This window comes from Microtus oregoni, unplaced genomic scaffold (assembly GCF_018167655.1).
Source record: "Microtus oregoni isolate MIOR12 unplaced genomic scaffold, Mior012 000052F_000, whole genome shotgun sequence".
NCBI lineage: Eukaryota > Metazoa > Chordata > Mammalia > Rodentia > Cricetidae > Microtus > Microtus oregoni.
The window spans coordinates 119573-135161 of NW_024543812.1; the positions used below are offsets into that span (position 1 = coordinate 119573).

At 38.7% G+C, this 15589-nt stretch overlaps 1 protein-coding gene across 6 annotated transcripts in view; it reads right to left on the reverse strand.

Annotated features, from left to right (window-relative positions):
- The window catches only part of LOC121437340 (phospholipid-transporting ATPase 11C), a 179123-nt gene that overhangs the window by 77998 nt on the left and 85536 nt on the right, over positions 1–15589 (reverse strand). For all 6 annotated transcript variants that reach the window (XM_041637221.1, XM_041637219.1, XM_041637216.1 and 3 more), the window contains exon 12: positions 15360–15557. In XM_041637221.1, the coding sequence (XP_041493155.1) occupies positions 15360–15557 (198 nt within the window). The remainder of the gene's footprint in view (positions 1–15359; positions 15558–15589) is intronic.

A 15589-nucleotide genomic window follows, 5' to 3' on the forward strand; every position in this document is an offset into this window, starting at 1 on the left:
AAACTAGATTTCAACAATACCTAGCCACAAACCCAGCCCTACACACAATACTAGAAGGAAAACTCCAACCCAAGGAAAATGGCTACACCAACTAAAACAGAGACAACTGATGGTTTCATAGCAGCATTGTTTGTAATAGCCAGAGCCTGGAAGCAACCTAGATGCCCTTCAATGGAAGAATGGATGAAGAAAGTGTGGAATATATACACATTAGAGTACTACGCTGCGGTAAAAAACAATGACTTCTCAAATTTTGCATGCAAATGGATGGAAATAGAAAACACTATACTGAGTGAGGTAACCCAGACCCAAAGAGATGAACATGGGATGTACTCACTCATAATTGGTTTCTAGCCATAAATAAGGGTCACGGAGTCTACAATTGGTGAACCTAAAGAAGCTAAGTAAGAAGGTGAACCCAAGGAAAAGCATATAGTTATCCTCTTGGCTATGAGAAGTAGACAAAATTGCTGGGGAGAAAATTGGGATCTTGGGGGTGGGGTGGGATGGGGGAAAGAGGAGATGGGGAGAGAAAAGGGAGAAGAGGAGGATGGGGGGGGAACTTGGGGAAAAAGGATGATTGGGATAAAGGAAGGTTGGATAGGGGAGCACGGAAGCACAATTCTTAGTTAAGGGAGCCACCTTAGGGTTGGCAAGAGACCTGAACCTAGAGTGGCTCCCAGGAGCCCAAGGCGATGTCCCCAGTTAGTTCCTTGGGCAGCTGAGGATAGGGAACCTGAAATGACCCTATCCTATAGCAATACTGACGAATATCTTGCATATCACCATAGAACCTTCATCTGGTGATGGATGGAGATAGAGACAGAGACCCACACTGGAGCACTGGACTGAGCTCCCAAGGTCCCAATGAGGAACAGAAGGAGGGAGAACATGAGCAAAGAAGTCGGGACCGTGAGGGGTGCACCCACCCACTGAGACAGTGGGGCTGATCTATTGGGAGCTCACCAAGGCCAGCTGGACTGTGACTGAAAAAGCATGGGATAAAACCGAACTCTCTGAACATGGCGAACACTGAGGGCTGATGAGAAGCCAGGGACAATGGCACGGGGTTTTGATCCTACTTAATGTTCTGGCTTTGTGGGAGCCTAGCCAGTTTGGATGTTCACCTTCCTAGATATGGACGGAGGGGGGAGGACCTTGAACTTTCCACAGGGCAGGGAACCCTGACTGCTCTTCAGACTGGAGAGGGAGGGAGAGAGGAGTAGGGGGAGATGGGGGAGGGAAATGGGAAGCAGGGAGGAGGCGGAAACTTGTTTTTTTCCTTTTCTCAAAAAAAAAAAAAACACACATCACCAGCAATGAAAACTAAATTAACAGGAGATAGCAATCACTGGTCATTAATATCCCTTAATGTAAATGGACTCAACTCACCTATAAAAAGGCACAGGCTAACAGATTGCATACGAAAACAGAATCCATCCTTCTGCATGCAAGAAACACATCTCAACCTCAAAGACATACATCATCTCAGAGTAAAGGATTGGAAAAAAATATACCAATCAAATAGACCTAAGAAACAAGCAGGTGTAGCTATGCTAATATGTAACAAAATAGACTTCAAGCTAAAATCAGTCCAAAGAGACAAAGAAGGTCATTTCATATTAGTCCCAGGAAAAATCCATCAAGAGTAAATTTCAATATTGAACATGTATGCCCCAAATACAAGGGCACCCTCATATGTAAAAGAAACACTTCTAAAACTTAAATCATACATTAAACCCCACACATTAATAGTGGAAGACTTCAATACTCCACTGGACAGGTCAGTCAGACAAAAATTTAACAAAGAAATAACAGAATTAATAGATGTTATGACTCAAATGGATTTCTATACAATATTCCATCCAATCAGAAAAGGATATATCTTCTTCTCAGCACCTCATGGAACCTTCTCAAAAATTGACCACATACTCGGTAACAAAACAAACCTCAAAAAATACAAAAAAATTAGAATAACCCAATGTACCTTATCAGATCACCACGGTTTAAAACTACAAGTCAACAGCAATACTAATTCCAGAAAGTCCACAAACACTTGAAAATTAAACAATGCTCACCTGAATCATCAATGGGTCAAGGAAGAAACAAAGGGAAACATTAAAGACTTCCTAAAATTCAATGAAACACACAACATACCCAAATTTATGGGACACAATGAAAGCACTGTTAAGAGCACTAAATGTTCATAGCACTAAATGCCTGCATAAAGAAGCTGGAAAAATCCCACACTAGTGAATTAACAGAACATTTGGAAACTTTAGAACAAAAATAAGCAAACTCACCTAAGAGAACTAGGAGGCAGGAAATAATCAAATTGACAGCTGAAATCAACAAAATAGATAAAAAAAAAACAATACAAAGAATCAATGAGACAAAGAGTTGGTTCTTCCAGAAAAATCAACAAAACAGACAAACCTTTATCCAAACTAACCAAAAGGCAGAGAGAGAATATCCAAATTAACAAAATCAGAAATGAAAAGAAGGACATAACAACATCCATGGAGGAAATTCAGAGAATCATCAGGTCATATTTCAAAAACCTGTACTCCACAAAATTGAAAAACTAAAGGAAATGGACAACATTCTGGATAAATATCACTTACCAAAATTAAATCAAGACCAGATAAGCAATTTAAACAGATCTATATCTGCTGAAGAAATAAAAGTGTCATCAAAAGTCTCCCAACCCCCCAAAAAAGCCCAGGAACAGATTTTTTCTCAGCTCCGAATTCTACAAGAATTTCAAAAAAGAACTAATACCAATACTCCTCAAATTATTCCACACAATAAAAACAGAAGGAACAATGCCAAACTCTTTTCATGAGGCTACAATCATCTTGATACTCAAACCACAGAAAGACATTACTAGGAAGGAAAATTACAGACCAATCTTACTTATGAACAGTGATGCAAAAATATTCAATAAAATACTGGCAAATTGAATCCAAGAACACATCAGAACCATCATGCACCATGATCAAGTCGGCTTCAACCCAAAGATGCAGGGATGCTTCAATATTCGAGGTCTGTCAACATAATCCATCATATAAACAAACTGATAAAAACCACACGATCATCTCATTGATGCCAAAAAGCTTTCAACAAAATGCAACATCCCTTCATGATAAAGGTCTTGGAGAGAGCAGAGATATAAGGAACATACCTAAACATAATAAAGGCAATATACAGCAAGCCAACAGCCAACATCAAACTAAATAAAGAGAAACTCCCAGCGATCCCACTGAAATCAGGAACAAGACAAAGTTGTTAACGCTTTCCATATTTACTCAATATAGTTCTTGAGTTCTTAGCTAATGCAATAGGACAACAAAAGGAGATCAAGGGGTTACAAATTGAAAAAGAAGAAGTCAACCTCTTACTGAGCTGAACAGATAATTCTCAACAGAAGAAGTTCAAATGGCCAAAAGATACTTAAGATCATGCTCAACTTCCTTAGCGATCAGGGAAATGCAAATCAAGACAACTTTAAGATACCATCTTACACCTGTCAGAATGGCTAAAATAAAAAACACCAAATGATAGCCTTTGTTGGAGAGGTTGTGGAGAAAGGGGTACCCTCATCCACTGCTGGTGGGAATGCAATCTTGTGCAACCACTTTGGAAAGCAGTGTGGCGGTTTCTCAGGCAATTCGGCATCAACTTACCCCTGGACCCTGCAATACCACTCTTGGCAATATACCCAAGAGAGGCCTTATCATACAACAAAAGTATATGCTCTACGATGTTCATAGCAGCATTGTTTGTGATAGCCAGAACCTGGAAACAACCTAGATGCCCTTCAATGGAAGAATGGATGAAGAAAGTATGGAATATATACATATTAGAGTACTACTCAGCAGTAAAAAACAAGGACTTCTTGAATTTTGCATACAAATGGACGGAAATAGAAAACACTATCCTGAGTGAGGTAAGCCAGACCCAAAAAGAGGAACATGGGATGTACTCACTCATATTTGGTTTCTAGCCATAAACCAAGGACATTGAGCCTATAATTAGTGATCCTAGAAAAGCTAAATAAGGAGAACCCAAAGAAAAACATAGGCATCCTCCTGAATATTAACCTTCAGCAGGAGATGAAAGGAGACAGAGACAAAGACCCACATTGGAGCACTGGACAGAAATCTCAAGGTCCAAATCAGGAGCAGAAGGAGAGAGAGCATGAGCAAGGAACTCAGGACCGCAAGGGGTGCACCCACACACTGAGACAATGGGGATGTTCTACTGGGAACTCACCAAGGCCAGCTGGCCTGGGTCTGGAAAAGCCTGGGATAAAACCGGACTCTCTGAACATAGCGGACAATGAGGACTACTGAGAACTCAAGACCAATGGCAATGGGTTTCTGATCCTACTGCACTGCACTGGCTTTGTGGGAGCCTAGGCAGTTTGGATGCTCAACTTACTAGACCTGGATGGAGGTGGGGGTTCCTTGGACTTCCCACAGGACAGGGAACCCTGATTGCTTTTCGGGCTGAGGAGGGGGGGGAGACTTAATTGGGGGAGGGGGAGGGAAATGGGAGGCGGTGGCGGGGAAGAGACAGAAATCTTTAATAAATAAATAAATTAAAAATAAAAAAAAATAAATAAAAAAAAGAAGTCAACCTCTTACTATTTGCTGATGATATGATAGTTTACATAAGCAACCCGAAAAATTCTACCAAGGAACTTCTACAACTCATAAACACTTTCAGTAATGTAGCAGGATACAAGATTAAATAAAAAAAACCAGTAGCCCTCATGTACACACATGATAAAAGGGCTGAAAAAGAAATCAGAGAAACGTCACCTGTCACAATAGACACAAATAGCATAAAATATCTTGAAATAATTCTAACCAAACAAGTGGCAGACTTGTATGATAAGAACTTTAAATCTTTGAAGAAAGAAATTGAAAAGGACACCAGAAAATGGAAAGATCTCCCATGCTCTTGGGTAGGCAGAATTAACATAGTAAAAATGACAATCTTATCAAAAGCAATCTACAAATTCAACGAAATGCCCATCAAAATCCCAGCAAAATTCTTCACAGACCTGGAAAGAACGGTACTCAACTTCATATGGAAAAGCAAAAACACCAGGATAGATAAAACAATCCTGTACAATGAAAGAACTTCTGGAGACATCACAATCCCTCACTTAAAACTATACTACAGAGCTACAGTACTGAAAACAGCCTGGTACTGGCATAAGAACAGACAAGAGAACCAATGAAACCGAATGGAAGACCCGGATATCAATCCGCACATCTTTGAACATCTGATTTTTGACAAAGAAACAAAAAATATCAAATGGAAAAAAGAAAGCATATTTAACAAATGGTGCTGGCATAACTGGAAATCAACATGCAGAAGAATGAAAATAGACCGTTATCTATCACCATGTACAAAACTCATGTCCAAATGAATCAAAGACCTCAAAATAAAGCCAGCCACACTGAACCTCATAGAAGAGAAAGTGGCAAGTACACTTGAACACATTGGCACAGGAGACCACTTTCTTTCTTTCTATCTATCTATCTATCTATCTATCTATCTATCTATCTATCTATCTATCTATCTATCTATTATTTGTTTTTGGTTTTTCGAGACAGGGTTTCTCTGTAGCTTTGGTGCCTCTCCCGGAACTAGCTCTTGTAGACCAGGCTGGCCTCAAACTCCCAGAGATCCACCTGCCTCTGCCTCCCGAGTGCTGGGATTAAAGGTGTGCGCCACCATTGCCCAGCTCACTTTCTATTTATTTATTTATTTATTTATTTATTTATTTATTTATTTATTTTACAATATTCTGTCTGAGTGTATGCCTGCAGGCCAGAAGAGGGCATCAGACCCAATTACAGATGGTTGTGAGCCACCATGGGGTTGCTGGGAATTGAACTCAGGACCTTTGGAAGAGAAGGCAATGCTCTTAATCTCTGAGCCATCTCTCCAGCCCTGGAGAACACTTTCTAAATAGAACCCCAGCAGCCCAGACACTGAGAGAAACAATTAATGAGACCTCCTGAAACTGAAAAGCTTCTGTAAACAAAGGACATGGTCAACAAAACAAAATTACAGCCTACAGAATGGGAAAAGATCTTTACTAACCCCACATCAGATAGAGGTTTGATGTCCAAAATATACAAAGAACTCAAGAAATTGGTCATCAAAAGAACAAATAATCCAATAAAAATATGGAGTATAGACCTAAACAGAGAACTCTCAATAGAGGAATCTAAAATAGCTGAAAGACACTTAAAGAAATGTTCAACATCCTTAATCATCAGAGAAATGCGAATCAAAACAACTCTTAGATTCCATCTTATACCTGTAAAAATGGCCAATATCAAAAACACTGATGACAACTTACGCTGGAGAGGTTGTGGGGTAAAGGGAACACTCCTGCATTGCTGGTGGGAGTGCAAGCTGGTACAACCCTTTTGGATGTCAGTGTGGCAATTTCTTAGAAAATTAGAAAACAACCTTCCTCAAGACCCAATAATACCCCTTTTGGGTATATATCCAAAGGATGCTCAATCATACCAGAAGGGCTTGTGCTCAACTATGTTCATAGCAGCTTTGTTTGTCATAGCCAGAACCTGGAAACAACCTGAATGCCCCTCTATCGAAGAATGGATAAGGAAAATGTGGTACATTTACACAACGGAGCACTACACAGCAGAAAGAAAAATGACGACATCTTGAATTTTGCAGGCAAATGGGTGGAGCTAGAAAACATTATTTTGAGTGAGGTAACCCAGACACAGAAAGACAATTATCACATGTACTCACTCATAGGTAGTTTTTAAACATAAAGCAAAGAAAACCAACCTACAAACCACAATCCCAGAGAACTTAGACAACAATGAGGACAGTAAGAGAGACTCACATAGATCTAATCTACATGGGAAGTAGAAAAAGACAAGATCTCCTGAGTAAATTGGGAGTATGGGGGACCTTGGGGGAGTGTTGAAGGGTGGAAGGGAGAGGCATCGAGGGAGCAGAGAAAAATGTAGAGCTCAATAAAAAAAAATAAAAATTCAGCAATCTGTGTTTTGTTTCTTACACCAAGCACTGTCCCAATATAAACTTTTCTATACTTTTTAAATACCAAAGGGTCACTAAAGCAAATATTTACAATGGCCTTGATGGCAACGAACTGATACTACCTTTAGTAACATAAAAAGCTCTGCAGCTTGAATTATGGCTCATAAAAGAGGAAATTGGTTACATTTAATTTTTTGTGGAACAGTCCATTGAATGCTAAATGGCCTAAAGAAAATACTTTATGACTTCGTTGCATTTTAAGTCAGGTAGTTTCTAAACATACACACTAGTAATGATTCTGAGTGGTTTAGGCATCATACTAATTAAAGGAGTGATCTACCATTAACTCTGTGATTTGAAGAAATGATAACCATAACCCAGAAATGCAGAGTTTGACTGGGGAACTGAATGGTAATTGAAACAAAAGCAGTAGCTTCTTTCCACTGAACAAATTTACCAGATCATTACCCAAAGCTCTATTTTACTTCCTGTAGTCTTAATACAATGTAGAAGATAAGAGGCAGACTAGACTATTCCTACAGGTAGTACAGATACTGCTAAAGAGGAGAGCTGAAAGAATGAGGTAAGAATCCTACCAAGTGAAACCTGGCTTGGGTATCCTGTCTACCTTTAGAATCTAAGTTTCAACTTTGGGATGATATCTATTGTATTGCATTAGTAGTTGAGGCTAGCCTTAGTCTATCTAATGCCCTCCCTTCTCCTTTGGATAGAAAAATCCCTATAACCAAGCAACAAGCATGGCACATATTTACTTAGAATCAAGCAGGAGCTGGTAACTTGTGCATTCAAATGTTTTCTCATGCCAAAAGCCTGTAGACTGATACCTTTCATTTGGATTAAAGTAACTCTATTCAACTTGGCTCCTATGTGCAAATGTGAGGCTTAAAAAGGCTGGTATCAACTGTGATAGTGCAATTATTTAATGGAATAACCTTCTGGAAATATCTAAAAAAATGCCACTGTTCCAGTTTTTTTTTTTTTTGTTTTTTAACTGTTTCAGCATTTCCAGAATCTATGATGAATGTAGACTTCAAGGTCTGAGCTACCAGGATTCTGAAGTCAGTTCTAAACAGAATAATATATGCAAAGTCCTTTTGCTCTGCCAATTGCATTTGTGAAATGGTACTTTGGTTTAGGCAAAGGTTGTGTCAGGAGCGGAAATAGAGGCTGTAGATATGGCTCAGTGGTTAAGGGCACTGGCTGTTCTTTTAGGGGCTATAGGCTCAATTCCCTGCACCCATGTAGCAGTTTACAATCGTTTCTAACTATAATCCTAGAGGATCTGATGCCCTCTTCTGGCTTCAAAAGACACTACACAATATGGTCCAAAGACATGCAGCCAGGACACGCACATACATAAAATAAAAATATAAAAAGGTCAGATTTATAGAGTAAGAGCATTAGAAGGGCTAAATTTAGGAAGTATTTTGAATTAAAGATGCAAACAAGCACCACTTCAAACAAGTGTGAGGCTTTGTTCTAGCTAAACTTTCATGCTTGAATTTGCATCTTCTAGTCAGAGATTTATAACACTCTAATATAACTATCATGAGAATTAACTGCAAGCCATTACATAATATACAGTAAATTTAAACAAAGGGAACAATCTATCTCAATAACAACAAGAAAGCTAGGTCATGTAGCACAAGTCTGTTATGGATCTACTTGGGAAGCAGTGACAAAAAGATCACAAACAGGCAACTCAGTAACTCCCTGTCTCAAAAGTAGAAAGAAAATGAACATATTATAATCCAGTGGTAGATCTTGATATCTTAGGTTCAGTCACTAAGACCAAGAAAAACAAAACAATAATGAGAAAAGCACCTAAGATGTCATTACTTGGAATCACAGGTTGCACTGCATTAGAAAGTAAATGCACCTATGTTAGAAACAAGGTTTCTTGGTTATACTGTTATATGAAGCAAGTACACTGGGATATGGTATTGAGAAGGAAGGAGTAAGCATAGCTTGCTAGGTCTATGTTCAATGTGATAAGAAATATACCCTAGAAAATATCAATATGGGACAATTATGGTTATCAATATGCACATGTAAAAATAGCTGTATTTTATTACACCTTATCCTATTCACAAATGATTATAGTAAGTGATAAAAACTACACATCCCGTTCATAATCTAACACTTGGTGAATTTTTATAAGGATTTCTTTAACATTCAAATGTATTTATTTCATACTTTGAAGTGGGAATGATTTCTTATTAATAAAGAAACTGCCTAGACCCATTTGATAGGCCAACACTTAGGTAGGCGGAGTAAACAGAACAGAATGCTGGGAGAAAGAAGCTGAGTCAAGGAGTCGCCATGATTCTCCCACTCCAGACAGACGCAGGTTAAGATCATTCCTGGTAAACCAGCTTGTGGGCTACACAGATAAATAGAAATGGGTTAGATCGATATGTAAGAGCTAGCCAATAAGAAACTGAAACTAATGGGTCAGGCAGTGTTTAAAAGAATACAGTTTCCGTGTAATTATTTCGGGGCATAAGCTAGCCAAGCAGGCAACCGGGGTGCTGGGGATGCAGCCCCGCCGCTCCTATTTCAACAATACTTTACAAAAATATCAGTCAAATAGCTTAAGTGACAGTTATGAAAATACTGTAAACTTTTAATTAACTGTCTGCATTAAATATTTTTCTTTGAATTATATATCAAGAGAAGGAATGGTTACTGTGGTGGTTTAAATAAAAATAGGTCCATAGGGAATGGCATTATTAGAAGGTGTGCCCTTGTTGGAGGAAGTGTGTCACTGTGGGGGTGGGGGTGTCTTTGAGGTTTCATATGCTCAAGCTAGCCTAGTGGGGTATTCACTGCTGTTGCCTGTGGATTAAGATGAAGAACTCTCAGCTCCTTCTCCAGCACCATGTCTACCTGTATGCCACCATGTTTCCCACCATGATGATAATGGACTGAACCTCTGGAACTGTGTAAGTCAACACCAATAAAATGTTTTCCTTGAGTTTCCATGGCCATGGTATATCTCTTCACAGCAATAGAAACCCTAAGTAAGAAAGAAGTTGATAGCAGGGACTGGGGTATTGCTGTGATAGGCTTGACCATGCTTTTGAATGGAGGAATGGGGACTTTTGATTAGAAAAGAAGTTGAATGCTTTAAGTAGAGTTTAATGGGCCATACTGGTGTATACAAGGAAGAAAGGGGTGCTGAGGGTGATTTGAACTGTGGAGGCCTGGCTCAAGAGGATTCAGAAAAAAATTGTTAGTATGTGGCCTAGAGACTATTCTTACAATATTTTGGTGAAGAATGTATACAGTATGCTTGAAAATGTGCTTAGATGGTGAAGAAAATGGGTATAGTCAGTCACAGAAAAAAGACAATAGCAATGTAAGGACGGGGAATGCCATAACACAAGGCATGCGAATCCTATTTAGTGCTTTATTAATTTAAAATTTTTAAAATGCTAATGAGCAAAAAAAAACCTCACTACTGCTGAGAGACACTGGATTGGAGAAAAAACTGCTAAATTAAATCAGCCTTCATATTTTAAGGATGTTTTAACTTCAGAATGGGAGTCAGGAAATGTATTTGGTTGGGGGAAAAGTTATGACTTTGTTTCTATAAGAAACAAAAAGCTATGGATTCCTTCAAAATTAATAAAGATCATATTTAACTAGGGAGATAGCCTGAAAATCTTGCAGACATGAAGAAAAAAACAAGAAAGACTACAGGATAGGTAACATATATGCTGATTCCTCTATATGGGAACTCTGTAAGGCTGGATAAGACATGATAAATTTTGTTGGCTACAGAGTCCTCATGACTCATTGCTACATGCCATCCTTTCATACGGCATGGACGGAGATTTATATTAGTTTCGTTATACACTCCAAATGAACTTATAATGTCGACAGATGACTTTTACCTGCTCAAACATAGAGACCATCTTTAGTTGATTTGTGGACACTGCACACTCCATACTTGTGTTAATGTTGGTATGTATATCAGATACCAATATAGACAAGTAGCCCAGATGATTCAGCCTCTCAGAGTGCCTTTGTTGCAGTTTCCTCAAAAATCTGCATCCAGAACAACTTCAAAACTTCTAAGTGAGATGGCCCAGCCTCATAGACTACTCCAGTCATGACTTCAGTTAAGCACTACACGTTACCATCACACAGAGACTGGACAACCAATGATACAGCTACCTCTCCCAGGAATTGGCCATTATCCCAATTTACTCAGGATTCCCTAAAGATGCTGTTGCTGTCCCCTCCCCCTACAATAGGAAGTAATCTTAAGAACATGATGCCCATATTCACAAGAGGTGGGGTGGGTAGGTTTTGGTTGTTTAGTGAGCTATGGATTTTTGTTGTTGTTTAAGGGGGATGGATACAAGTTGTTATTGGTAATGGTCAAGGAAAAATACTTGACAAAGAAGGTTGGATTAAGGGATTTTTCCCTTTCTTTTTCTTTCCTTGATCCTTTCTTTCTCTCCTATCTAATGGGGAAAAAGGGAGGTATAGGAATGATAGGATAAAAGGGTAGAATATTGACTATACTAAAAAGCAACTAGTAGTTTAATATTTTACATTGGTATAGATTTTTGTATATTGATAGAAACTATTGATAGGTTATTTTGTTAGAACATACTGTATATATGTTTCTATTCTTTTTAAAAATATTTTTTATGGTTTATTTAACTTTATTTTATGTGCATTGGTGTGAAGTGTCAGATCTCCTGCAACTTGATCTTCAGACAGTTGTGAGCTTCCATGTGGGTGCTGGGAATTGAACCTGAGTCCTCTGGAAGAGCAGTCAGTACTCTTAACCACTGAGCCATCTCTCCAGCCCTCTATGTTTCTATTCTTGTTTAAGGTATTGTACCTATGTAGCTCATTTAAAAATGGAATGTGAAGTTCTAGTCCTTGAAAGCTATTATTACAAATTGTTTAGGATAATTAAAAAATGCAGATTAGTATTTAGTCATCTATAAGAATCAAATTCGTAGTCATATTAAGTATGTTTTCAAGGTTAAACAGATCTATTTTACATAGATACATGGTCTTCAAACACTTCAGAGATTTATACAACATAATATTTAAAATGTTTTAATAATATAAGGCTTCTCATGATAGTGAGTTATGTCTGCTTCTGGTTGCACCAATGAATTCAGAGAACATGATGAGAATTGAAGAATCTCTATATGGAGCTTACTTTCAATGTGGCAAAGCTAGCCTCTGGGCAAAAAAACTGCCCTTGCCTCAAATGCTGACAGTATGCTGTCCAAATTGAACAAGCAGAATATAAAAAAAGACGATTGCCAAACTTTGCCAAGACAAGGTAGAAAACTCCTTCAGAATTTCTGCTTCACAGAAAAGTCTGTCAGATATTCTAGGCCTGTAGGCAGAAGATGTATGGTCCAATGTTTCAGAGGAACCTTGGGCGAATGTACAGGTAGTCAGTTTTCTCTGTCATTTTTATAGTTTTAGAAGCTGCTTGCTCTTGTACTTTCTGAGTCTCAGGTCTCTGATGGGGTTGAAAACTAGATATTTACAGTTTTACCATTTTTCATTTTCTTATTTTTATTTTTTCTTTGTGTTTCATATCACACATCTCCATCCCATTCATTGCCCCATCCCTTCATATCTACCTTCTGTCCTTGCTACCTCACCCCAAAATAAAATTTAAGAGAAAAAGAGAGAGAAGGAAAAGAAATCACTCTTGTCATGGAAGCTGTAGTGTGACACAGTGAGTCATGCAATAAACCCTTTTATCATATATCTTTACTTGCAGGTGTTCATTGCAAAGAGTTTGTTGATCTGGATCGAGTCTTCAGTGTCTGTCACACTATTGATGCTGGGCCCTTGCTGGAATTCCTCTTGGTTATCCTGTTGTTGCCTTGTGCTGTGGAAATCCTGCAGCTTTAGGTATGAAGGACTGGTCTCTTTATGTGGCCCACCAGATGGAGAAGATGTTAGGGTGGGCCAACACATAACCCTGATTCTGGGCTTGGGTAGTTGCCCACCAGCTCTCCCTTGTTCTCACCACCAGGGTGAGCTCTCCTGTACTGCCTGGTGCATTCACCCCTTACAGTGATGAGCAAAAGGGAGGGCCAGTTTGCCCATTTTCATGTTCTCAGGGTTGGATTTCCCACAACTACACCTTCAGGTTCAACTTTAATGTGCTGCCCAGGTGTGGTATAGGGGCCACTCTCCTGAGTGCTGCAGCTGATGAGGTGATGTGGGATTACCTTCTGTACACACACACACACACACACACACACATACACACACGCACACACATGGAGAAATAAGGCAGAGTCAGAGAGATCCCATGTAGTTGCTGAAGGAGAACAACGACAGAACTTTAATCAGTTGGTAAGCCACAGCATTGTGGCGATATACAGATCAATAAAAATGGGTCAATTTAAGATATAAGAGCTAACTAATAATATGCCTGAGCTGTTGGCTAAACAGTGTTGTAAAAATATAGTTATTTGGGTCTGGGCAACAGGGAAGCAAAAGCATAGTTTTTGTCAACAATGAGGGACAGGGCTACCTCTCCTGCTCTTATGGCCCCGGGGCCAGCTCTCCTACCTGCCTTAGGCATTAATGGGGAAAGGCATTTCTCCTCCATCCATGCCACCAAATGACAGATGGGTAATAAGGACAACTCTCCCTTGCTCACACCTCCACCAATGGGATTGTCACTACTGTACTGCCCATGCAAGGTGCAGGATCTGCTCTCCCAAGGGTTGCAGCTATTTTAGCATTTTCTTTGCTACCAAATTAAAAAAAGTTACAAAAGAGATGTAAAGCTTATAAAGGTTATTTATCTAAGATGTTTTAAGGTCTAAAAGGATATTTTTAGATTGATAATACAAGTTTTAATAGAAAGTAGTTTGTTTAGGCATAAAACTTTGGACTCATCAAAACAGGATAGATAATACAGTACTTTCTCCGAATTTGCCAAATACAGATGGACTAGACATTGTGAATGCAATTCTTACCTGATAATTGTTCTTACTGTATATAGTTTTTGTGTTAGAATTAAAATCTTTCCTTTTTATTTAGACAAAAAGGGAAAAACAATGTGGGATAATCTTTTTTCTGCACTGTAAAGAGTATCTCTGCCAAGGCACCTTCTGATTGGTTTAGTAAAGAGCTGAATGCCAATAGCTAAATAGGAGAGGATAAGCAGGACTTCCAGAGGGAGAGAAAGGAACTTGGGAGAAAAAAATCTGAGAGGGGATTCACCAACCAGACATAGAAAAAGTGGGACATACTTTACTGAGGAGAAGTAACAAACCACGTGGCAGAGCATAGATTAATATAAACAAGTTAAGTTTTAAGAGCTTGTTGGGAACAAGCCTAAGCTAAGGCCAAGCTTTCACAATTTCTAAAAAGTCTCTGTGCCATTGTTTTGGAACTGGTGGTACAAAAGAAAGTCCAACTATACCTGCCAAAGAATGCTGCTAATGGAGTCTAATTAGCCCAAGAGAAAGAAGTGTGTTACGGTCAACAAAGTTAAAAGAAATTGTAGATCTGAAGAAGGCTTTGACATCAGACATGGAAATGCAAAAGTTGGAATTTGCCCAGCTGATTTTTGGTCCCACTTTGGTTCAATGTTTCCTCACTATGTTCCCTTCCCTCCCTTTTGGAATAGTAAGGTATATCCTGTGTCACTGTATAATGAAAGTATGTTTTTCATTTTTATTTTACAGGGGATTACAGTTAAGAGATCACCTCAGAAGAGACTTTGAACTTCGGATTTTAAATATTGTTGAGACTGATAGACTATTGAGACTTCTGAAGTTATACTAAATGCCTTTTGCATTATTATATGGATACAAACCTATGGGGGTCAGGGAATAGAAAGTAGTGGTTTGAATAAAACTGCCCCCATAGGTCCATAATAATAGCACTATTTTAGGAGGTGAGACCTTGTTGGAATTGGTGTTGCCTTGTTGGAAGTATATCACTATGGTGATTCTATTTAAAGTCTCATATGCTCAAGCTAGGCCTAGTGCAGCATTCACTTCTGCTGCTTGATGATCAAGATGCAGAACTCTTAGCTCCTTCTCCAGTACCAAGTCCATGCTTCCCGCCAAGAAGATAATGGACTTAACCTCTGAAACTGTAAGATAGTCCCAATTAAATGTTTTCCTGTGGAAGAACTGCAGTGGTTATAGTGTCTCTTTATAGCAATAGAAATCCTAAGTCATTTACATATATTGGTATCCAGACTAGAAAAGATTTTTACTGTATTAGTTTAATTTAAGTAAAAACTGTGTTCTCACCTGACCAAGTTCTTCATTAAGGTCTGATGTGTTAACCAAGGCTCCTTCATTAATTTCTTCATCAAAAAAGTCTTTATCCCATGAAATAAAAAATGAGCCTAAAAATTTCTGCATTTCTACTGTGACATACATGGAGACAGGAATAATAAAGTTGAAGAGAACCATGAATGATAAAAAGTCGGTGAACATTTTCAAAACCTAAAATAAGAGATAGTGCATATTAATTCGAT